At 46.1% G+C, this 24540-nt stretch overlaps 1 protein-coding gene across 2 annotated transcripts in view; it reads left to right on the top strand.

Moving 5' to 3' along the window:
- ttyh2 (tweety family member 2) overlaps positions 1-24540 on the top strand; it is a 119629-nt gene that overhangs the window by 14436 nt on the left and 80653 nt on the right. For both annotated transcript variants that reach the window (XM_029765040.1, XM_029765041.1), the window contains exon 2: positions 15704-15876. In XM_029765040.1, coding sequence (XP_029620900.1) covers positions 15704-15876 — 173 coding nt within the window. The remainder of the gene's footprint in view (positions 1-15703; positions 15877-24540) is intronic.

Here is a 24540-nt window from a genome sequence, read left to right as displayed (position 1 = left end):
TAATGTAACAAATCCAACATTAAACCTTGTAAACAATTCATTTAGACCCAGCGTTTATTTGAAACAGGTGTTTATTTTCTGAAATGTGTGCCGTTGCCCAGCTATTAAAGAGACTCTGCTATTTGAGACTCTATGTTTAATTTAAGTTTTACGGTATTTTCTTTATGCAGATTCTAGAGTATTCGCATGAACATCTGTTACCAATTGGATGGAAACCTAGCTACTATCTAGCGTTTATACTGGTGATTGCTGGTTCTCAAAGATTATAGTAGAAAAATATACACTGCTCAAAAAAATAAAGGGAACACTTAAACAACACAATGTAACTCCAAGTCAATCACACTTCTGTGAAATCAAACTGTCCACTTAGGAAGCAACACTGATGGACAATAAATGTCACATGCTGTTGTGCAAATGGAATAGACAACAGGTGGAAATTATAGGCAATTAGCAAGACACCCCCAATAAAGGAGTGGTTCTGCAGGTGGGGACCACAGACCACTTCTCAGTTCCTATGCTTCCTGGCTGATGTTTTGGTCACTTTTGAATGCTGGCGGTGCTTTCACTCTAGTGGTAGCATGAGACGGAGTCTACAACCCACACAAGTGGCTCAGGTAGTGCAGCTCATCCAGGATGGCACATCACTGCGAGCTGTAGCAAGAAGGTTTGCTGTGTCTGTCAGCGTAGTGTCCAGAACATGGAGTCGCTACCAGGAGACAGGCCAGTACATCAGGAGACGTGGAGGAGGCCGTAGGAGGGCAACAACCCAGCAGCAGGACCGCTACCTCCGCCTTTGTGCAAGGAGGAGCAGGAGAAGCACTGCCAGAGCCCTGCAAAATGACCTCCAGCAGGCCACAAATATGCATGTGTCTGCTCAAACGGTCAGAAACAGACTCCATGAGGGTGGTATGAGGGCTCGACGTCCACAGGTGGGGGTTGTGCTTACAGCCCAACACCGTGCAGGATGTTTGGCATTTGCCAGAGAACACCAAGATTGGCAAATTTGCCACTGGCGCCCTGTGCTCTTCACAGATGAAAGCAGGTTCACACTGAGCACGTGACAGACGTGACAGAGTCTGGAGACGCAGTGGAGAACGTTCTGCTGCCTGCAACATCCTCCAGCATGACCGGTTTGGCGGTAGGTCAGTCATGGTGTGGGGTGGCATTTCTTTGGGGGGCCGCACAGCCCTCCATGTGCTCGCCAGAGGTAGCCTGACTGCCATTAGGTACCGAGATGAGATCCTCAGACCCCTTGTGAGACCATATGCTGGTGCGGTTGGCCCTGGGTTCCTCCTAATGCAAGACAATGCTAGACCTCATGTGGCTGGAGCGTGTCAGCAGTTCCTGCAAGAGGAAGGCATTGATGCTATGGACTGGCCCGCCCGTTCCCCAGACCTGAATCCAATTGAGTACATCTGGGACATCATGTCTCGCTCCATCCACCAACGCCACGTTGCACCACAGACTGTCCAGGAGTTGGCGGATGCTTTAGTCCAGGTCTGGGAGGAGATCCCTCAGGAGACCATCCGCCACCTCATCAGGAGCATGCCCAGGCGTTGTAGGGAGGTCATACAGGCACGTGGAGGCCACACACACTACTGAGCCTCATTTTGACTTGTTTTAAGGACATTACATCAAAGTTGGATCAGCCTGTAGTGTGGTTTTCCACTTTAATTTTGAGTGTGACTCCAAATCTAGACCTCCATGGGTTGATAAATTGGATTTCCATTGATTATTTTTGTGTGATTTTGTTGTCAGCACATTCAACTATGTAAAGAAAAAAGTATTTAATAAGATTATTTCTTTCATTCAGATCTAGGATGTGTTATTTTAGTGTTCCCTTTATTTTTTTGAGCAGTATATATAGGTCCATTATCTTTTCTACATACTTTATATCTGGTTTAAGTCATTGAAGGTTTTTTTTACACTGTTTGGACTTCAATTTCAATGGCATAAAAATCCCTGGAATGGACAGAGCCTCTAATCTGGTTTAACCAGGCTAGAATACATATGGAATGAATGCAGCCTCTAATCTGGTTTAACCAGGCTAGAATACATATGGAATTAACACAGCCTCTACTCTGGTTTAACCAGGCTAGAATACGTGGAATGACCGCAGCCTCTAATCTGGTTTAACCAGGCTAGAATACGTGTGCTGACTGTTTTCTATAACCCCTTCCACATAGCCTAATTGTAGAGAACTTGGTTTAATTTGACCCCGGGGCTTGGTGAAGACTCTCAGATAACCAGCCAGGCTGAAAGAAGAATCGTTTGCATCGACACAAAAGATGTCTGGACGGCTAGACGTGGTCGGCAATCTCAATTGTACGCCACAGACACGTGTTTCTATAAAAAGCACTTTAAGAGGCCGCTCACACGTTCTATAAGTGTGCCGTGGCTGCGTGGAGTGATATAGGCCGAATGAGCAGACGTTCAGTTATGCACTTACACACTACTAGTACACACACATACACCGATCTTTCTGTTTTATGGCTTTGCCTACAGAGACTCCTTGGGAATAATGTTCCGCTTCAGTGCCAGCAAACAATCCCTTCCTCCAGACCTCCTCCTTTCTGTTGTCTTCATCCCTCCTTCCTCCCTCCTTCGCTACCTCCTTCATCTGTTTATCAGTGGTTCTCTCATCTCTGCCTCTCCCCCCATCTTATATAGATGAAGAACCACTGTGTGTGAGTCATTGAAATAAACAACATGGTGTTGGTTCAACAGCAGACGTACAACGATATGGGACATGAGTATTCTTGTGGCTGGAGTTATGAGGGAAAAGCATGTGGGGTGTTTCTCCTTCCTTCCCATCCAATGTAGAGATGATATTGAATATCTACAGTGCATTTGGAAAGTATTCAGACCCCTTCCCTTTTTCCACATTTTGTTATGTTAAACTGAGCAAGGCCTTGGTCAGGAAGGTGACAAAGACCCGATGGTCACTCTGACAGAGCCCCAGAGTTCCTCTGTAGAGATGGGAGAACCTTCCAGCAGGACAACCATCTTTGCAGCACTCTACCAATCAGGCCTTTATGATAGAGTGGCCAGACGGAAGCCAATCCTCAGTATAAGGCAGATGACAGCCCGCTTGGAGTTTGCCAAAAGGCACCTAAAGGACTCTCATACCATGAGAACCAAGATTCTCTGCTTTGATGAAATCAAGAGTGAACTCTTTTTTTCTTATTGCCATTCCTCACATCTGGAGTAAACCTGGCACCATCCCTATGGTGAAGCATGGTGGTGGCAGCATCATGCTGTGGGGATGTTTTTCAGAGGCAGGGACTGGGAGATCGAGGCAAAGATGAACAGAGAAAAGTACAGAGATCCTTGATGAAAACCCGCTCCAGAGCGCTCAGGAACTCAGACTGGGGCGAAGGTTCACCTTCCAACAGGACAATGACCCTAAGCACACAGCCAAGACAATGCAGGAGTGGCTTCGGGACAAGTCTCTGAATGTCTTTGAGTGGCCCAGCCAGAGCCCAGAGTCATTTCAAACATTTTCACTCAATTGCTGAGATTTTCTCTGGCTCGTGTGATGGGGTTGGGCTGGGAAATGGGACAGTGGTCAGGGTTTAAAACTATGACTCTACTGTTTTGGAACTACATTTGACCTGTCTATCCTCCTGGGAAAAAGAAGAACTGACCGCTGCTAGTTTTGGCCTGGCGGTTTAGGTCTAAGCATGGTTTGTCTGAAGTATGACCATTCTATTCTCTCAAGTTGCTCTTGTTGGCTTGTCTGTCTGTTTGTTTGTTTGTTTCGCTGTCGATAAAGTGGATTCTGCCTCTGGGTATGAGTTTAGATTGTTAATGTTCCTTGTTTCTGTGGGGTCTGTCTCTCCCTGAGGTTTCAAACTGTGGCGAGGTTAGCTATAAGGGCCCGCAGATGGATGATAGGATCGTTAAATTAAATACATTTTTATATCAGGAAAATAACTTCCCACAAGTCCACTTGCCATATGTGTGATGTGGTTACAAAATGAACAAACACTGTTAGTCCAGTTGTAAAGGAAAGCCAAGACCCTTCTCATTTGATGGATATTTTATAGCTTTGTCCGCAAGCATATCGATCTTCTCATACGGCTTACGGCTTTGCAGATTTGCTGTCTCATTTTCTCTCCCCTTATCTCTTTCTCTTTCTTTCTCTCACTCTCTTGTTCTCTCCCTCCTCTCCTCCTCCCCCATTTCCCTCCTTTACTCTCTCTCCCCCTCGCTCTCTCCCCCAAACAGCAGTGTGTAACCTAATTGTCATAGCTCACAGTGATTCACTTTAGACTACTTAGCTCCTGTGTTGACTAGTTGAGATGTCTATTCCATGTAGTCATCATCATCCTATGCCTCATACGTAATCCGTTGTGAGCGGTGGTGACACACACACACACACACACATACACACATACACACACACACACACACACACACACACACACACACACACACACACACACACACACACACACACACACACACACACACACACACACACACAAACAGTGCCACAGGCAAGCAGGCCCCCTCTGGCCCTGCAGAAGGTCATTAACCTCAATCTGTCTCCATCCAGATAGGGTTCTGTTGATTAGCATCTCTCCTTATTTCCATCTATGGAGCTGGGCTGCAAATGCTCTGTTGTTGTGTTCACATGGGCTGTCTGTCCTTCTGTCCACCCCTGGTACTGATCTTACAAGACAAGTCACTTTACTGTATTATGTAATGTAGGCATCAAGGTTTATTCTTGTCTGATGTCCATAAACAGGCCTTTGACCAAAGCGAATTGAATGCGACCAGCAATGGGATACTTTTACAGACTCCCTTGTGTGTATTGGTATTTGTCATTTTCTTACTGTCTGTGCATTTTATAACAAAGCACAAACACGGTTGTTCTTTTGTTATCAAGGCCAGGCTTTATAAGGTGTGTGTGAGAGAGTGTTTGTTTGCCAAGCACGGCACCACCAATGTTTTGTGAACTAGGACGACAGGACAAGTGGATTCATGCAGCAGGCCAGTGAATTTCCCTCCAGCAGAACACAGTAGATGCCTGCTATAGTAACCGGGTTGGACAGGGGTGGCTGTGTGGGGGTCTGCGATGGATGGGGGATGGGTCTCCTCTTTGTTGTGTGGTAGGAGTATCACACACTGACCTCTCCAAGGCCCCTGGGGTGAGGGTTGGGGTTCAGGGTCTGGGAGGAGGGTTAAGGGAAATGGATAAACACTCCAACCTTGATTGTACACAGCATAAAGGCATGGACAGATCGGTAGGATTGTTGAGCGTCTGCCGGGCGAGAGTACTTAGCACGTCTGAATAGAGTCCTGGCCGTAATTGCAAACTGATTCTACGTGTAGAAACGGGAGAAAATGACAGCGGCTGTCGCCAACGCCAGGTGGTCCCTATAATAACACACCACGCCAACAGCAAGCGAATGAACGGCAGACTGACAACCGGTCTTGTTAGTTTTCTCCCTAAATGTTGCCCTGGTGGAGATGAGCTACCTACCTGCCTTTGCTGGGATGGTCAAATTAACTCTTGCTTTACTAACTAAGAATATACCCACTGGGCACACACTGGTTGAATCCATGTTGTTTCCACGTCATTTTAATGAAATGGAATAGACGTTGAATTGACATCTGTGCCCAGTGGGTAGCCTAAGGTTGGTGACAATACTGAAGTTATTCTCCTCACACACGCGTGTGCGAATGCACCCACACAACCACAGACACACGCACACACACACACCACCTCGTTTGCCCCCAGAGATGGCCTGTTTGTCGTAGTAAGTGTTGAATAACACAGTGCAGGCTAGCATGACAGATTCTCTGAGGCCTTTAGCGTTGGGTTGTAGTAGTGATGCAGAATTGTAGAGGAGGAGACAGAAGAACTTTCCCATCCCCCTCTTCCCGTCTCATCCATAACCCATGACTCCTCCGCTTTCCACTTCTCTAGCTTTCCTCTTCCCTGCCCTCCTCTCCCTCTCCTCTGCTCTGCAGGGACGTTATGGTGTCCCAGCTGTACATGGGCAGGGCTCTACGCACATCTGTGCCTAAATTGAACAAAGTAAGCGCACACAAAGAAATTTAGGAGCACAATTAAAAATATTTGAAGTAATAAATCCTTAGACTCCTTATTTTGCTGCGCGACCTGGAATTTTACTTTAGTAACACCAGTGTGTGGCAGGTAGCCTAGTGGGCTAGCCAGTAACCGACAGGTTGCTGGATCAAATCCCCGAGCTGACAAGGTAAAAATATGTCTTTCTGTTCCTGAGCAAGGCAGTTAACCCACTGTTCCCAAGGTGCTGAAGACTTGGATATTGATTATGGCAGCCCCCCCCACCTCTCTGATTCAGAAGGGTTGTGTTAAATGCAGAAGACACATTTCAGTTGAAGGCATTCAGTTGTACAACTGACTAGATATCCCTCTTTCCCCTTCCCCCTAAAATGGTTGCACTGTAGAGCCCTTATGGGCAGGCCCAGCCGAGTGCACTCTTCTGGAAACATCCTCCACGTGTCAGAGTGGAACAGGCAGAGACTGGGAGAATTAAGGAAGACACTGGGGCGGACTGCTTCATTGGCATTTAGAGAGGGGGTGTTGCCTCTCACCTGCCTTGTAATTCTTTCATCTTTACTGCCTCAACTGTATCCAAACTCCCAGAGCAAGTTCTCAAGGCAGTGTGTGTAGGTTAGTGATGCGATTATATCCGCGGGGTGGACGGTTTTAAGGTCATTAAATATTGTTGGCTGAAGGGCGGGTTGAATAAAGAGAAACAATACCTTAAAAAATCCATAAATGTATAATTATTGTTCAATTTATATAGGCTACATTGCGGTTTTTCTTTTATTATTTTAAGCTATTTTAAGCCTAAACTTTAGGGTTTAACTGTACGTGCGCCAAACAGCCGACACAGCCAATGGGCAGAAAAAGTTAATGTCAATCCACAGAGTTAAAAAGGACATTGTTGAAGTTTATTTCAGTAAGACAAAAGCTGCGAAAAGAGAGTTGAAAATAAAGAGAAGGGAGGGCCAGAAAAGTACTGTTTGAAAAAGATTTGGTGAAGTGGTAAAAGAGGATGAGAGCAGTGTTATGTGTGATGATTGTGAGGCTCTATACATATTTGACAGTCACAAGACCGGACTTCAAATAGGCCTTTGGCATGTCAAGGGAACTGTAGCCTACTGTTTAGATGGGTTAAATGGAAACTGAAATCTGGACATTGACTAACCAGAATAGCCTACAGTTTTTTGGCAAACTCCAAAGACCTCTCATAATACTAGTCCTGTGCAAATCGACATCCCTGTGTTTTGAGAGAAATGTCTGAGTTTGACAGGTGTTGCTCGGGGTTTGAGCTAGAAAACAATAACTGATTTGATAAATTGAACGAGTGCTGCCCATAGCCTATAGATGAAGGGCCTACATGTATCAACTTTCACAGTGAATGCTTTTGTTTATACGTTTTGTGCGAATGAATTGAACATCTCCAAATGCATCATAAAAAAATATTGCCCCTCTGGAATAACGGACATTCTGGGGTAATAAATAGATAACCAGCATTCTCTTGTAATACTAGTCCCGTGCGAATAGGACTATAGCCTTAATAATAACTCCTGCAGAATTAAGCATTTATTGCATTAAAATTATACACCAAATGTTGGCAAAATTTGGACTTGGAAACAGGAGTGGAGAAATATGATTTACTTATTTATGCATCTTGAGAGAATGCAATGCTCAGTTAGATACCATCTGTAGAGGTCCTGTCTGCACCATAAAAGCAGAATAAAAGCTGATAGTATTTCAACCACGTAAAATATGTATCGAAGCCGAACTGAAATCTTGTTGGGTCATTTTCACAGCTTTCTTTTTTCCTTATGACTGGTCAAACTGATGTCATTTGAACATTTTGCACAGAAAATCTTTTCCCTTTTGTTTTGCTTTGTATTTTCTCCCCAGTCCCTAAATGTCTTTGCTCAGCGAAAGATGCGAGAGAGAACTTAACCGATGTCAACTAGATTGAAGAGAAGAAAAAAAAGAGAAGCTATATCTATCTAATTATAGACAAGTTGAAGAACAAATAGCCTACCAAAATGTCGGAAATTTTCACTTTATCTCATATAGTCGGGCGGTTGCGGATGAATAAACAGCTGACCCGCGCACAACTAGTATAGGTCTTCACTTGCCTGTAGTATGTTGTGTTTGTAAAAGTGTACTCTCCACTGTCAGAGCACAGGAGCACATAAGCTTATAAGCCTGCTTGCATCTTCTTTAAATCACTGACATGACTCTTGTTTATACCCTGTCCTCATCAGTGGATGTCACTAGTGTGTGCAAAGCTATCATCAAGGCTAAGGGTGGCAACTTCGAAGAATCTAAAATGTATTTTGATTTGTTTAACCCTTTTCGGTTACTACATGATTCCACATATGTTATTTCATAGTTTTGATGTCTTCACTGTTATTCTACGAGCTGGATGCTTTTTGTGCTCGCTTCGAGGCGGGCGGCACTGGGGCATGCACGAGAGCGCCAGCTGTTCTGGATGACTGTGTGATGGCACTCTCGGTGGCCGATGTGGACAAGGCCTTTGAGCAGGTCGGCCCTCGCAGGGCAGCTGGGCGGACAGATTGCCGGGACATGTGCTCGGAGCATGCGCGGACCGGCTGTCGGGTGTCTTCACTGACATTTTCAGCCTCTCTGACCGAGTCTGAAGTGCCTACATGTTTTGGGCAGACCGCCATGGTCCCTGTGCCCAGGGAGGCGAGGGTAACCTGCCTAGATGATTGCCGCCCCGTGACACTCACGTCAGTAGCCATGAAGTGCTTTGAAAGGCTAGTCATGGCTCACATCAACAGCATCCTCCCAGATACCCGAGACCCACTCCAATTCGCATACCGCCCCAACAGATCCACAGATGACGCAATCTCAATCGTACTCCACACTGCCCTTTCTCACCTGGACAAAAGGAACACCTATGTGGGAATGCTGTTCATTGACTACAGCTCAGCGTTCAACACCATAGTGTCCACGAAGCTCATCACTAAGCTAAGGACCTTGGGAATAAACACCTACCTCTGCAACTGGATCCTGGACTTCCTGACAGGCTGCCCCCAGGTGGTAAGAGTAGGCAACAACACGTCTGCCACACTGATCCTTAACACTGGTGCCCCTACTTAGTCCCCTCCTGTATTCCCTGTTCAAACACGACTCCAACACCATCATTACGTTTGCTGTCGACACAACAGTGGTAGGCCTGATCACTGACAACGATGAAACGGCCTATAGGACAACAACATCTCCCTCAATGTGAGCAAGACTAAGGAGCTGATCGTGGACTACAGGAAAAGGCGGGCTGAACAGGCCCCCATTAACATCGACGGGGCTGTAGTGGAGCGGGTCGAGAATTTCAAGTTCTTTGGTGTCCACATCACCAACAAACTATCATGGTCCAAACATACCAAGACAGTCGTGAAAGGGGCATGACAAAACCTTTTCCCCCTCAGGACACTGAATGGATTTGGCATAGCTCCCCAGATCCTCAAGAGGTACTGCAGCTGCACCATCGAGAGCATCCTGACCGGTTGCATCGCCGCCTGGTGTGGCAACTGCTTGGCATCTGACCGTGGGGCGCTGAGGAGGGTGGTGCGGGCCTGGTACATCGCTGGGGCCAGGCTTCCTGCCATCCAGGACCTATATATATAATAGGAAAGCCCATAAAATTGTCAGAGACTCCAGTCACCCAAGTAATGGACTGCTTTCTCTGCTACCGCACGGAAAGCAGTACCAGAGCGCCAAGTCTAGGACCAAAAGGCTCCTCAACAGCTTCTACCCCCAAGCCATAAGACTGCTGAACAATTCATAAAATCGCCACTGGACAATTTACAGTGACCCCCCCCCCCCCCCATTTGTACACTGCTGCTACTCGCTGTTTGTTTGTTGCTTGTGCATGGCCGCTTCGCCCCGACCTACATGTACAGATTGCCTCGGCTGGCCTGTACCCCCGCACACTGACTCGGTACCAGTGTCCCCTGTATATAGCCTCGTTTTTCTTATCGTGTTACTTTTTATTATTACTTTTTATTTTAGTCTACTTGGTAAATATTTTCTTCTTCTTGAACTGCACTGTTGGTTAAGGGCTTGTAAGTAAGCATTTCACGGTAAAGCCTACACTTGTTGTATTCGGCGCATGTGACAAATAAAGTTTGATTTGATTTGACTTCTCAAACCCCAAACCCTGGGCTGGTCTGCTTGGTCTGTTTCGCAAGCGTTCCCGGAAGTCTCGCGATTTTGCGCATCTGGGTTTAAAAACTCTGTGGTTGTAATGTAAACCACTCCCTCGTTGCCTCCTTGGATATTTATTTTCCTTGCCTTTTAGCAGCACATGATGCTGCCTCTTTTGTCCCAACAGTCCCATGCTCCCTTGGTGCAGCAGTGTGAGAGCCAGTGCTTGTAAGCTCCGACCTGTTCCCTTCCAGCCTCAGCCTGTAAATGGTTGAGGCTATTCAAGAAGGTGTGTGATGGACGGCTGAAAAGTCTATCTGTCTGTCTCAGCTGGGACTGGGAGTGGTACGTATAGCTAAGACTGCTCTAGACGTCAAGCCAGTTAACCTGACAGGAATGAATGGACGAAACCGGACTGCATTATCCAAATTGTCGGTCACAATGCTGAGAAACTGCAATCGGCTATTAGTTAGTTAGGCTAGTCGTTCCTGTGGCTGCAGCACCTCTTTTGTTCTCCCATATCCTTATCATGGCTGACTCCTGCCCCCCCCCTCTCTCTTCCTCTATCTTTCTCCTCTACCCCATTCTCTCTCTTTCTCATCTCTCCACACACCATGTTGTTTTTCTATACTCATCATCCAATATTATGTTTTACTCCATCCTCCACCCCCTCTCCTCCCTTCTTTCCCTCTCTCCCTGGGAATTCATTTATGCTGAGCTACATCTTCCTATCTTCCTCTCCTCCGTCACTGCCTCCAAGTCCCCCCTCCCCCCATCAGGGGATGAGGTAGAAACAAAAAGTGGGGATGTGGTGGTGGTGGGTGAGTGGAGGAAGGAGGGTGTTGCCTGCTTAGCCCAAGCCCAGTAGAAACTGGGGCAGCTCTGAGCTCTGCGAAGCAAACCCACTGATGCTCACCTCTGCGTTTATTTCTGTAGTAAAACAAGTTACAAATGATGGATGATACGTAGCACATTTGAGTAAAATGATCGCATCAGTCTAAAATCTTTTGTCTGAATAATGGTGTGTGTTTCTGGCCTGAGAGTGATAAATTGTGTTTTCAGGGAGAATGATCAAGCTATTTACTATAAAATTATGTTTTACTCTGATGCCTCTGTGGTGGTTTGTGATGCTCTTCTCTCAGTGTGTGTGTGGGGGTGGGGGGGTACCAATAATCCCCAAAAGTTTCCACAAAGATAGGCGTTAGGGGTTTGGTTTAGAGTGAGGTTTAGGGTTAGGGCTTAGGGAAAATAGGATTTTGAATTTAAATACATTTTAGGTCCCTACAAGGATAGTAAAACATATTCAGTGTGTGTGTGTATTTCCTAGCTCACTGACTCGCCTCAGTGCAGAATACAGTTGATCCTATTATAATAAAAAAATGTATGCCATTATTTTACCAACCGCGCTTTTTTACATGAGAGAATTTACAGGAGAAAGGGAGACAGAGAAAGAGAGAGAGTGGGGAGTGATTTTGTTAAAACCGTGAGTGCAGACACTGAATCAACTCTCCAACTCTTCATAATATTTTAGTTTATTAATTTAATGCCTTATAGCTCTTAGCCCTATCCTCACCACGTTCCAGATTCTCTCTCTCTCCATTTTTCTTTTCTGTCATCCACCACATAGGCCTATTCATTCCTTACCTCCGTACCTCCCTGTTTGCTCAAGAGGAATCACAAGATGCAGTGTGTGTAGCTTCAGCAGGGCTGCCTGTCACATGCTGCTTAATTCAAATAGGCTGGGAGTGATAATTCCCCTTTTCACTCATCCTCAGTGCTCTCCCGACAGAGACCAAGGGCAACCACCAAACCTGGCCGTTGCCATGGCGATGAGAAGGGGGGCGGGGGGAAGGTTAGTGGAGCTCATTTGCCCCTTCCCAACTCCCATCTCCCAGCCAACTGGTTTCATTCCGACCCCTCCCCCATAATCTCACCCCAACAGCCCCCCTGTACCCCCATCTCATCTAATATCCTCACCTAAAATACACTGTAGGACCCCCCCCTCCCTCCATCTTCTCTCATCCCCCTTTTGAGTACTTCTCACTCCAGGATGGTTAACGCTCCACCTCCAAGTCACTCCAGCACTCAGGGTCATCACCCCCCATCCAACCCCCACCCCTTAACCTAACCAAGGTCCGACTTGATTTGTTTTACCAAGAGCACCTTTTAACCCATTTAAGCTAAGTGGGTGCCTTATTTTGACCACACCCTCCTTCATTGTTCCTTGCCTGCGTTACCTCTCCCACCCATCCATGTGTTTATATGGACAGAAAAGAGCAGAAGCTCTGAGCTGTCCGATCAGGCCCAGTGTCTAGTTAGTTACTAATGTCTGTCTGTCTGTCTGTCTGTCTGTCTGTCTGTCTGTCTGTCTGTCTGTCTGTCTGTCTGAATTCACCTCTGTGCGCGCGCACACACACACACACACACACACACACACACACACACACACACACACACACACACACACACACACACACACAGACACCAATACACTGTGCTACAGCTAACAGACAGTTTCTCTCTACACACATGCTCACACCTCTATCATCAAACACGTTCTACGGTAGGGATGGGCATCTGCGGCCCCTCATGAAGAGTTCAGATTTTTTGTGGTGCCCACCCCCATCAAAGTTGCCCAGGGGATGGGTGGGCAGTATGACAGAAGGGTAAGAAGAGGGGGGATGGTGATGAGGGTCCTATGGTCTTTTGATTGAACTGTCCCCCTCTGGACACTTCTTCTATGGTAGCATCCCAAATGGTACCCCTATATAGTGGACTATAGGGCTCTGATCAAAAATAGTGGACTACATGCAGAATGGGATGCCATTTGGAATACAGCCTATGTTTTATAGCTGGGTATTGATTTCACCAGATGAGCCCTTTCTCCCCTTACCTCCCCCTCTCTGCAGGGGAGGCATGTAGCCATGAAAATGGGACATGAGGCATCAGGCATCCCTCCCTCACTCCTCAACAGATGGAGGTGAGGTTGGAGGATTAGGGAGACGGGGCATAATGGGGATTAATCACGATGCAAAAAGGCGTGAGGAATTAAGATAACTAGCCTGGTATGTATGCATACTGTACGCATTGAGGTATTATGGGTATGAGCTTACATTCAGAACAGCTCTAACTATAATGCCCTCAATAGTATTACAGAACAGGTGACATCATCACAGCACGTAAACAGACAGATGGCTATAGACAGACAGGCAGACAGACAGACAGACAGGAAGACAAGCAGAAAGGCAGACAGGCAGAAAGGCAAACAGACATACTGGCAGGCAGGCTGGCAGACATACGGCCATAAGGACAGACAGATAGACAAATGTACGATTGACAAAAAGGGTGAGACAGAGAAAGAGGCATAATAATATGTAACAACAAATCCTACTATTGCTGTCTTGGGTTGCTGTCTGGGTAGCTATTCTTGTCCCATCCCCTTCACCTCTCTCTGAAGGAGGGAGGGTTGGCGTGAGGGAGGGAGGAGGGATGGGGGAGGAATAAGAGAGGGGTATGAGAAAGCACCTGCTCCCCAGATGGAACTGAAGGAAGAAGGGATCCTCTTCTCCTCTCTACTCACCTCTCCCCTCCTCTCTCCTCCTCTCATCTCCTCTCCACTCACCTCTCCCCTCCTCTCATCTCCTCTCCACTCACCTCTCCCGTCCTCTCCCCTCCTCTCTTCTCCTCTCTACTCACCTCTCCCCTCCTCTCCCCTCCTCTCTTCTCCTCTCTACTCACCTCCCCTCCTCTCATCTCCTCTCCCCTCCTCTCTTCTCCTCTCTACTCACCTCTCCCCTCCTCTCATCTCCTCTCCCCTCCTCTCTACTCACCTCTCCCCTCCTCTCTTCTCCTCTCTACTCCCCTCTCCCCTCCTCTCATCTCCTCTCCCCGCCTCTCATCTCCTCTCCCCGCCTCTCATCTCCTCTCCCTTCCTATCCCCAGCTTTCTTCTCCTCTCTACTCATCTCTCCCCTCCTCTCTTCTCTTCTCCTCTCTACTCACCTCACCTCTCATCTCCTCTCTCCTCCTCTCTTATCCTCTCTACTCACCTCTCCCCTCCTCTCCCCTCTTCTCATCTTCTCTCATCTCCTCTCCCCTCCTCTCATCTCCTCTCCCCTCCTCTCTTCTCCTCTCTACTCACCTCTCCCCTCCTCTCTTCTCCTCTCTACTCACCTCCCCTCCTCCCCTCCTCTCTACTCACCTCTCCCCTCCTCTCTTCTCCTCTCTACTCCCCTCTCCCCTCCTCTCATCTCCTCTCCCCACCTCTCATCTCCTCTCCCCTCCTCTCCCCTCCTCTCCCCAGCTCTCTTCTCCTCTCTACTCATCTCTCCCCTCCTCTCTTCTCTTCTCCTCTCTACTCACCTCACCTCTCATCTCCTCTCTCCTCCTCTCTTATCCTCTCTATTCACCTCTCCCCTCCTCTCCTCTCATCTCCTCTCCCCTCCTCTCATCTCCTCTCCCCTCCTCTCATCCCCTCTCACAGGTTCATGACTACATTTCTCCTCCTCAGGCTCTTATCCACACACATTCATAAATCACACATTCAAATGATGTGCCATTTATGCAGAATACTTTGCTCTCATCATTCAATTACATTTCAATCCAATTTAATGGCTTTATTGGCATGGGAAACATATGTTAACATTGCCAGAGCAAGTGAACTAGATAATAAAGAAAAGTGAAATAAACAATACAAATGGGCAGTAAACATTATACTCACAAAAGTTCCATAATGTCACATTATGTGCAAATGGTTAAAGTACAAAAGGGAAAATAAATAAACATAAATATGGGTTGTATTTTCAATGGCGTTTGTTCTTAACTGGTTGCCCTTTTCACAAATCTTGCTGCTGTGATGGCACACTGTGGCATTTCACCCAATAGATATGGGAGTTTATCAAAATTGGGTTTGTTCGAATTCTTTGTGTATCTGTGTTCTCTGACTGTCGTCACTCAAGCTTCATTCAATCTTTATCTGGACCCTCAAAGGATCAGAGAGTGATGAGTGCCAATGCTGATGCTGTGTGTTTGATGTACCAATGCATCAGTATGCAAACTGAACAAATGCTCAAAGAAATGAAATCTAAATAGCTGTAGCGAATGAGTTGCCATGCAGAGTGAGTCCCGAGGTTGAGGATACCTTTTACTGTGTGCTGTTTTGGACATTGAAATTGATATCCAGTTATTTACCACTCTCTCCCCTCCCTCTCTCCTTTATTTCCCACTCTCTCCTCTCTCTATATCTATTTCTCTCTCTATATCTATTTCTCTCTCTCTCTATATATATATATATATATATATATATATATATATATTTATCTGTCTCTCTTTTTCCATCTCTCTCTTCCTCTATCTGTCTCTTCTGTCACCCCCTGTCTCTCTTGCTCTCTCTATCTCTTTCTTGCTCTTTCTTTCTTTCTCTGTCTCGTGCTCTCTCCATCTCTTTCTTTCTCTCTCTTTCACTTTCTCTTAATCTCTCTTTCCATCTCTCCATCTCTCCCAATAGTCGTTAATCTTCCTGGGCTGTGTGGCGGCTGCGGGCCTGGGCCTGAATCTGCTCTGTCTGGCTATCTACCTGAGCTGTCTGTGCTGCTGTCGGAAAGACGAGGAGGAGGAGAGCAAGAGGCCCAACTCATGCTGTGTCACCTGGTCCGCCGTCGCCGCTGGACTCATCAGCTGGTGAGAAAGACACTATTACAATTACTAACCGACCTACTGTTTGTGTACAGTCACCTATTGCATGGCAGTCTGTTATGGGACTAGTGGCGGGCTCATAGTCCTGAGGAAATAGTCCTCATGTCCACAGACAATAGGGTAGATAGGTGGCCGCAGCACTCCAAATGTTTAATTAATAAAATTAATCAGTGTAAGGGAATTTCGTATTTTTTTCACCCAACTTTTAACCTAAATCCAATGACATGGTGACATTTTTTGTTGATTTCACATTAATTGACAACTCAACCAAATGTAAATCAAAACTAGAAGTTCAACTGACGTCTGTGCTCAATGGGTTGTTTCATCAATGTTGTTTTATATCAAGGGAAGTACTGAGAATGACATTAGCTGAAAGAATTCCCTTTGATCAAAGACAAGGAGACAAACAAAAATGTACTTCAAAGAACTTTTCACTACCTCACTCTCTTTGTGGTAAAACTTTACAAAGGCTTGAATTATCTAATAGAATCTGTCCGCCAATAGGGCCTGCTGGGGAACCCCTTGGCATGTGGGTTACATCATCTGATCTGTACTGATAAGGTGTCCCAAATGGCACCCTATTCCCTATTTAGTAAAATACTTTTGACGGGGTTTATAGGACTCTGGTCAAAAGTAGTGCACTATGTAGGGAATAGGGTGTCATCAGGGATTCATCCGAGATGGTCGCCCTCACAAAGTGCCCTAATTGAATCTGTTTGGAGGAGTGGGCACTTGTGTCCTCCATCTCGTGACAGTCATCATCTCAGTCCAGTGCTCTGCTCTTATTGAGTTATGCTGGTCACTGGCATTTCCTCCCGTCAGCCATGACACGCACACACATACACGCACGCACGCGCACGCGCACACACACGCACGCACACACACACACACACTGCATTCGGAAAGTATTCAGACCCCTTTTTGTTACGTTACAGCTTTATTATAAAATGTATGAAAAATATATTTTCATCATCAATCTATACACAAAACCACATAATTTGTACAAAATTATGAAAATTCTAAACTGAAATATCAAATTTACATAAGTATTCAGGCCCTTTACTCAGTACTTTGTTGAAGCACTTTTGGCAGCGATTACAGCCTTGAGTCTTCTTGGGTATGACGCTACAAGCTTAGAATACCTGTATTTGGGGAGTTTCTCCCATTCTTCTCTGCAGATCCCTTCAAGCTCTGTCAGGTTGGATGGGGAGCGTTGCTTCACAGCTATTTTCAGGTCTCTCCAGAGATGTTCAATCGGGTTCAAGTCCCTGGCTGGGCCACTCAAGGACATTCAGAGACTTGTCCCGAAGCCACTCCTTCATTGTCTTGGCTGTGTGCTTAGGGTCGTTGTCCTGTTGGAAGGTGAACCTTCGCTCCAGTCTGAGGTCCTGAGCGCTCTGAAGCAGGTTTTAATCAAGGATCTGTCTGTACTTTACTCTGTTCATCTTTCCCTTGAACCTGACTAGTCTCCCAGTCCCTGCCGCTGAAAAACATCCCCACAGCATGATGCTGCTATCACCATGCTTCACCGTAGGGATGGTGCCAGGTTTCCTCCAGACGTGACGCTTGGCATTCAGTCCAAAGAGTTTAATCTTGGTTTCGTCAGACCAGAGAATCTTTAGGTGTCTTTTGGCAAACTCCAAGCGGGCTGTCATGTTCCTTTTACTGAGGAGTGGATTCCGTCTGGCCGCTCTACCATAAAGGCCTGATTGGTGGAGTGCTGCAGAGAGGGTTGGGATTCTGGAAGGTTCTCCCATCTCCACAGAGGAACTCTGGAACTCTGTCAGAGTGACCATCGAGTTCTTGGTGACCTCCATGACCAAGGGCCTTCTCCCCCGATTGCTCAGTTTGGCCGGGCAGCCAGCTCTAGGAAGAGTCTTGATGGTTCCAAACTTCTTCCATTTAAGAATGATGGAGGCCACTGTGTTTTTAGGGACTTTCAACGCTGAATCAGTTTTAGAATAAGTCTAATGTAGCAAAATGTGGAATTAGTCACAGGGTCTGAATACTTTCCAAATGCACTGTACATAAATATACACACACACACACACACACACACACACACACACACACGTTAAGTGCAGTAGGATGATCAATGTTAGCAGATACATTATTTAACTCTTTCAGTTCACTGCTGTTGATAAAGACACAAACAGAGGCACAATAATGAATCTCATTGTCTCTAGGCTAGGGTATATTGTTAAACCACACTGACACCACTTAAAGGGATAATCCAACCCAAACCAGTAATTCCTTTGATTAAAAGTGTGAAATAGTTTTAAACCCCACATACTTACAGTTAGTCTCTGCCCAGAGTGAGGGCAGAGTATGCTTCTTTCCCACAGGGATATTTAGAGGAGATGGGAAACTCCATTAGAATCGTATTAATGCCCATTGTGTATGTGGCCCATGCGTTGTCAATGGGCCGCACGGTGCATTCTGGAAGATTCTGGGACAAGGAGAGCTCTCTTTCAATGAGTGAATGGGAAACTATTGAGCACTAGCTCAAAAACCAAACATTAGCATGAATTTCATGAACAAGAAGTACAACATTGCAAATCTTTTCCAAGATGTGAGATAATGAACTTGTTCTCTGTAATATCGTATAGCTTTGGAATCATGACATTACGTACTGTCGAGGAAAATAGGCAGGATTCTAGACTCATACCCTGACTTTGAGAAGGGATTGCGTAACGATTAGCTTAGCAACTGCGTGACGCAGCATGAAAACGTGAATGCGATGGGTCGACAGCCAGTTGGGTGGGGCATTTCTCCATTCATTGCCCAATGTGATACCGATCTCCTCCTTTATGTAATATCTCTGTTTCCTACAGACACAGGGCCCATTGCTACATGGTACTTGAAGGAGAAACGGAGTTGAATAATTTGGTACACTTAGATTGAGCACATCTAAGCGAAATATATACTTTGTCATGAGGATATAAACAGATGGATGTGTTCTACACAAGTAGGCCCATACTATCCATTGGCTGATTTGGTGATCTGGAATGGAGGTCATTGTTTTAAAAGCGTTATGAAACGTGATAGTGTATTATCCCCTATCTCCAGTGATGAGAATTGTCACTATGATGCGTTCCTACACGATTATCTGATTTCCACATACGGACCAATTAGAAGATAAATTATGGGGATTTTTTTATTTATTTTACCCACTGATGGAACATGTTCTTTCACCAAATTGACAGGAGATTCATGATTTTTATTTCTGGGGTGGATTATCCCTTTAAGGCTGAACAGTTATACCCTAATTGTTTACGGTTAAGTGTGTTATCTGACACATTTACTCTGATTTCGCTTTACTCAGATATCCTGCTTTGTCTCATCAACTGTACTGCAGTCTGAAGATACTGAGTTAAAAGACACTTAAATTTTCATTACGTGTGACTGCATTATTTAAGCCTGTTGCCTAAAATGGAGAGTGGGTCAACTGTACCACTCCCTCTCTTTTTAACAATTAATTAAGTTATTATTATTTTGGGATGGTGCATGAAAGCCATCAGCCCTGGCCTGGACAATGTAGGATAAGTGCCTTTAAGCTCTTGAGTCCCAACATGTCAAACCAGGGATGTCCCAAAGGAATATATTTTTTACACAAAAGGCTGAACATGTTAGCTTCACTCATTAGAAGACTTTTCAACATCAAAAAGACTGTCGCAACAGATATCAATGAAGACATGAAAGGCAACGTTTTCTGACCTCCATGAATGGAAATGTTGCTTCAGTTAGTCTTTTTTTATACATACCTCAATGTCAAACACATGAGGGTGTTTTTTCCTCTGACGACACTGCTTTGAGTTGTCTGTATCATCCTCTCTGATTCGCTAAGCGTCTTTTCCAAATGTGATAAAAGTGTGTCCCCCAAATGGCACCCTATTCCCCATGTAGTGCACTACTTTTGACCAGGGCCCATAGGGCTCTGGTCAGAAGTAGTGTACTGTGTAGGGAATAGGGTAATATTTGAGATACATCCAAACAGCAATTGAGCCATATGTTCTCGTAGTAATTAAGTCTCCTAGCAGCTAATGTGACATTTATGGTGGGTTCTCCAGGTTGTGGACTCTCTTCGGCTCTGGGCTGTCTATAGATGGAGTCTTTCATAATATTATTACAGTGGCCAGATCCTGGTTAGTTGTCTCCTTCAATGCCTGTGTGAAATGAGATAGATGTCTCTAGAGAGAGTCATTGTGTAATGAACACGAGGGGAGACAGAGAGCTGGTTTCAAGTGCAGGGCGCAGCAGGTGTTAATTGGTACAGGACCACAGGAGGAGGCAGGTAGCTGGGTCCAGGGTCAGGCAGAAGGTCATACACAGGAGGAGGCAGGTAGCTGGGTCCAGGGTCAGGCAGAAGGTCATACACAGGAGGAGGCAGGTAGCTGGGTCCAGGGTCAGGCAGAAGGTCATACACAGGAGGAGGCAGGTAGCTGGGTCCAGGGTCAGGCAGAAGGTCATACACAGGAGGAGGCAGGTAGCTGGGTTCAGGGTCAGGCAGAAGGTCATACACAGGAGGAGGCAGGTAGCTGGGTCCAGGGTCAGGCAGAAGGTCATACACAGGAGGAGGCAGGTAGCTGGGTCCAGGGTCAGGCAGAAGGTCATACACAGGAGGAGGCAGGTAGCTGGGTCCAGGGTCAGGCAGAAGGTCATACACAGGAGGAGGCAGGTAGCTGGGTCCAGGGTCAGGCAGAAGGTCATACACAGGAGGAGGCAGGTAGCTGGGTCCAGGGTCAGGCAGAAGGTCATACACAGGAGGAGGCAGGTAGCTGGGTCCAGGGTCAGGCAGAAGGTCATACACAGGAGGAGGCAGGTAGCTGGGTCCAGGGGCAGGCAGAAGGTCATACACAGGAGGAGGCAGGTAGCTGGGTCCAGGGGCAGGCAGAAGGTCATACACAGGGGTTCCAAAAAGGCTAAAGTACAGGCAGGGAATAGGCAAAAGGCATCATTAGTGAGGCAGGCCAAAACTATCATACACGGGGGGGGGGGGGGGGGGGGGGGATTAAATCACAGGAAAACCAGCGCTCCGACTAGAAGTGTGTCACAAAACAAACAAAACCTCACAATGATGGGGTGCAAAGAACTGAACTAAATAGTGTGTAATAATGACATACAGGTGTGTGAACAGGTGATCAGAATTCATGTGATTGGGATCTGGAGAGTGAGCTGCGTTCAGGGGATCTACGTGTTTGAGAGTGTGAGCTGGAAAATGGGCTGGAAAGTGAGCTGTGTTCAGGGGATCTACGTGTTTGAGAGTGTGAGCTGGAAAATGGGCTGGAAAGTGAGCTGTGTTCAGGGGATCTCCGTGTTTGAGAGTGTGATTTGGAAGCAGACGTTACACATTGGGGCTCCTTTTGTTTTGAAACTGATGTAGCGGACAGATCCTAATCCCATTACATTGACCCTTTGTGTCTGAGGGAGATTTAAAGAGCTTATGTGACAATACTTAATACGTGTAGACAGACTAGTTCTCTATTTTCACATGAATTGTGTGATTGTGATCGCATTATACTTTTATTATGACGTATTCAACAGTTGATGGTAGTTATAGTCTGATGGTAGTGACATAAAAAAAAGCGTGATGGTGCCGGAGGGGATGGCTGCCATTTTATTGGCTCTTGTTGGCTCTTAACCAACTGTGCTATTTTGTAAATTGTTTTTGCATTGTTTGTTACTTATTTTGTACATAATGTTGCTGCTACTGTCTCTTATGACTGAAAAGAGCTTCTGAACATCAGAACAGCGATCACCTTGAATTGGACAAAGATTTTTTCTTTAATGAGTCAGACGCGAAGGATATACTCCAAACACCCGAACAGGCCCTCATCACCATCATCCACTGAGAAAGAAAGACATTTAGCGGAAAGAGATCGGGGTGCCTTGTGAAGATCTGGCGACGAGTGGCTAATCTGCTTTTGCCATCCGTATTGTTTGCCAGCGTTCAATGCAGGGAAACTTAAATCCATTTGACCTAATTATATCCTCCTGATTCCTTCTTACAAGCAAAAATTAAAGCAGGAAGCACCAGTTACTCGGTCTATAAAGTTGTCAGATGAATCAGATGCTAAACTACAGGACTGATTTGCTAACACAGACTGGAATATGTTCCGGGATTCTTCCGATGGCATTGAGGAGTACACCACATCAGTCACTGGTTTCATCAATAAGTGCATCGATGGTGTCGTCCCCAAAGTAACTATACGTACATACCCCAGCCATAGATTACAGGCAACATTCACGCTGAGCTAAAGGGTAGAGCTGCCGCTTTCAAGGAGCGGGACTCTAACCCGGACGCTAATAAGAAATCCCGCTATGCCCTCCAACGAACCATCAAACAGGCAAAGAGTCAATACAGGACTAAGATTGAATCGTACTACACCTACTCCGATGCTCATCGGATGTGGCAAGGCTTGCAAACTATTACAGATTAGAAAGTGAATAACAGCCGCGAGCTGCCCAGTGACATGAGCATACCAGACGAGCTAAACTACTTCTATGCTTTCTTCGAGGCAAGTAACACTAAAACATGCATGAGAGCATCAGCTGTTCCGGACGACTGTGTGATCACGCTCTCCGCAACCGATGTGAGTAAGACCTTTAAACAGGTCAACATTCACAAGGCCGCAGGGCCAGATGGATTACCAGGACGTGTACTCCGAGCATGCGCTGACCAACTGGCAAGTGACTTCACTGACATTTTCAACCTCTACCTGTCTGAGTCTGTAATACCAACATGTTTCAAGCAGACCACCACAGTCCCTGTGCCCAAGAACACTAAGGCAACCTGCCTAAATGACTACCGACCACTAGCACTCACGTCTGTAGCCATGAAGTGCTTTGAAAGGCTGGTCATGGCTCACATCAACAGCATCATCCCAGATACCATAGACCCACTCCAATTTGCATACCGCCTCACCTGGACAAAAGGAACACCTATGTGAGAATGCTATTCATTGACTACAGCTCAGCATTCAACACCATAGTGCCCTCAAAGCTCATCAATAAGCTAAGGACCCTGGGACTAAACACTTCCCTCTGCAACTGGATCCTGAACTTCCTGATGGGCCACCCCTAGGTGGTAAGGGTAAGTATCAACACATCCGCCACGCTGATCCTCAACACAGGGGCCCCTCAGGGGTGCGTGCTCAGTCCCCTCCTGTACTCCCTATTCACTCATGACTGCACAGCCAGGCACGACTCCAACACCATCATTATGTTTGCAGATGACACAACAGTGGTAGGCCTTCTCCCTCAACGTAATCAAGACAAAGGAGATGATTGTGGACTACAGGAAAGGAGGACTGAGCACGCCCCCATTCTCATCGACGGGGCTGTAGTGGAACAGGTTGAGAGCACACTAAGACAGTCTTGAAGAGTTTCACGACAAAACCTATTCCCTATCAGGAGACTGAAAAGGTTTGGCATGGGTCTTCAGATCCTCAAAAGGTTCCAAGTTGCACCATCAAGAGCATCCTGACGGGTTGCATCACTGCCTGGTATGGCAACTGTTCAGCCTTCGACCGCAAGGCACTCCAGAGGGTAGTGCGTAGGGCCCAGTACATCACCGGGGCCAAGCTTCCTGCCATCCAGGACCTCTATACAAGGCGGTGTCAGAGGAAGGCCCTAAAAATTGTCAAAGACTCCAGCCACCCTAGTCATAGACTAGACTGTTCTCTCTGCTACCACACGGCAAGCGGTACCGGAGCGCCAAGTCTAGGTCCAAGAGGCTACTAAACAGCGTATACCCCAAGAAATAAGACTCCTGAACATCTAATCAAATGGCTACCCAGACTATTTGCATTGCCCCCCCGCCCCTCTTCTACGCTGCTGCTACTCTCTGTTATTATCTATGCATAGTCACTTTAATAACTCTACCTACATGTACATATTACCTCAATTACCTCAACACCGGTGCCCCCGCACATTGACTCTGTACCGGTATCCCCTGTATATAGCCCCGCTTATTGTTATTTTACTGCTGCTCTTTAATTATTTGTAATTTTTATCTCTTACTTTAATGAATTTTCTTAACTCCATTGTCGGTTAAGGGCTTGTAAGTAAGCATTTCACTGTAAGGTCTACACCTGTTGTATTCAACACATGTGACAAATAAGATTTGATTTGATTTACTATAACTGCTAACTAGACAACAGAGAAAGAGTATCATGGTGCATTTCCAATTAGGATTTACCCTGGTGTTTTACCCAGAAAGCCTCAGACTTTTGTGTTTCCACCTCCATGGCCCGGCTCCTGGGACTCACTGGGCCTTGAACTCAGTGGACCTGCTCTGACTTGAGGCCAAGGCAAGTCCGCTGAGGCTTTTCAGGCAGCATTTACATAACAATGGTTAACTGTGAACATGTTAGCAACTGTTAACACCTTCTCACAAACCAACTGTTTTGATTATGCAGAGTATGTTGATTCTGCTCTTCACTGTCAGCCCTAGCTACGGAAACACAATTCCCCCACAATAACATAAGTGTGTATACACTAGTGTAACACTGGTGTTGCAGTTGAAAAGCAGCAGAGCATTAATGAAGGTATCCCCCACTCTCTCTCTCAATTTCAATTTCAATTTAAGGGGCTTTATTGGCATGGGAAACATATGTTTACATTGTCAAAGCAAGTGAAATAGATAAT

Source organism: Salmo trutta, chromosome 10, assembly GCF_901001165.1.
Source record: "Salmo trutta chromosome 10, fSalTru1.1, whole genome shotgun sequence".
Classification (NCBI taxonomy): domain Eukaryota; kingdom Metazoa; phylum Chordata; class Actinopteri; order Salmoniformes; family Salmonidae; genus Salmo; species Salmo trutta.
Note: the sequence above shows the minus strand (reverse complement) of the source record. Positions and strands in the feature narration are given on the sequence as shown.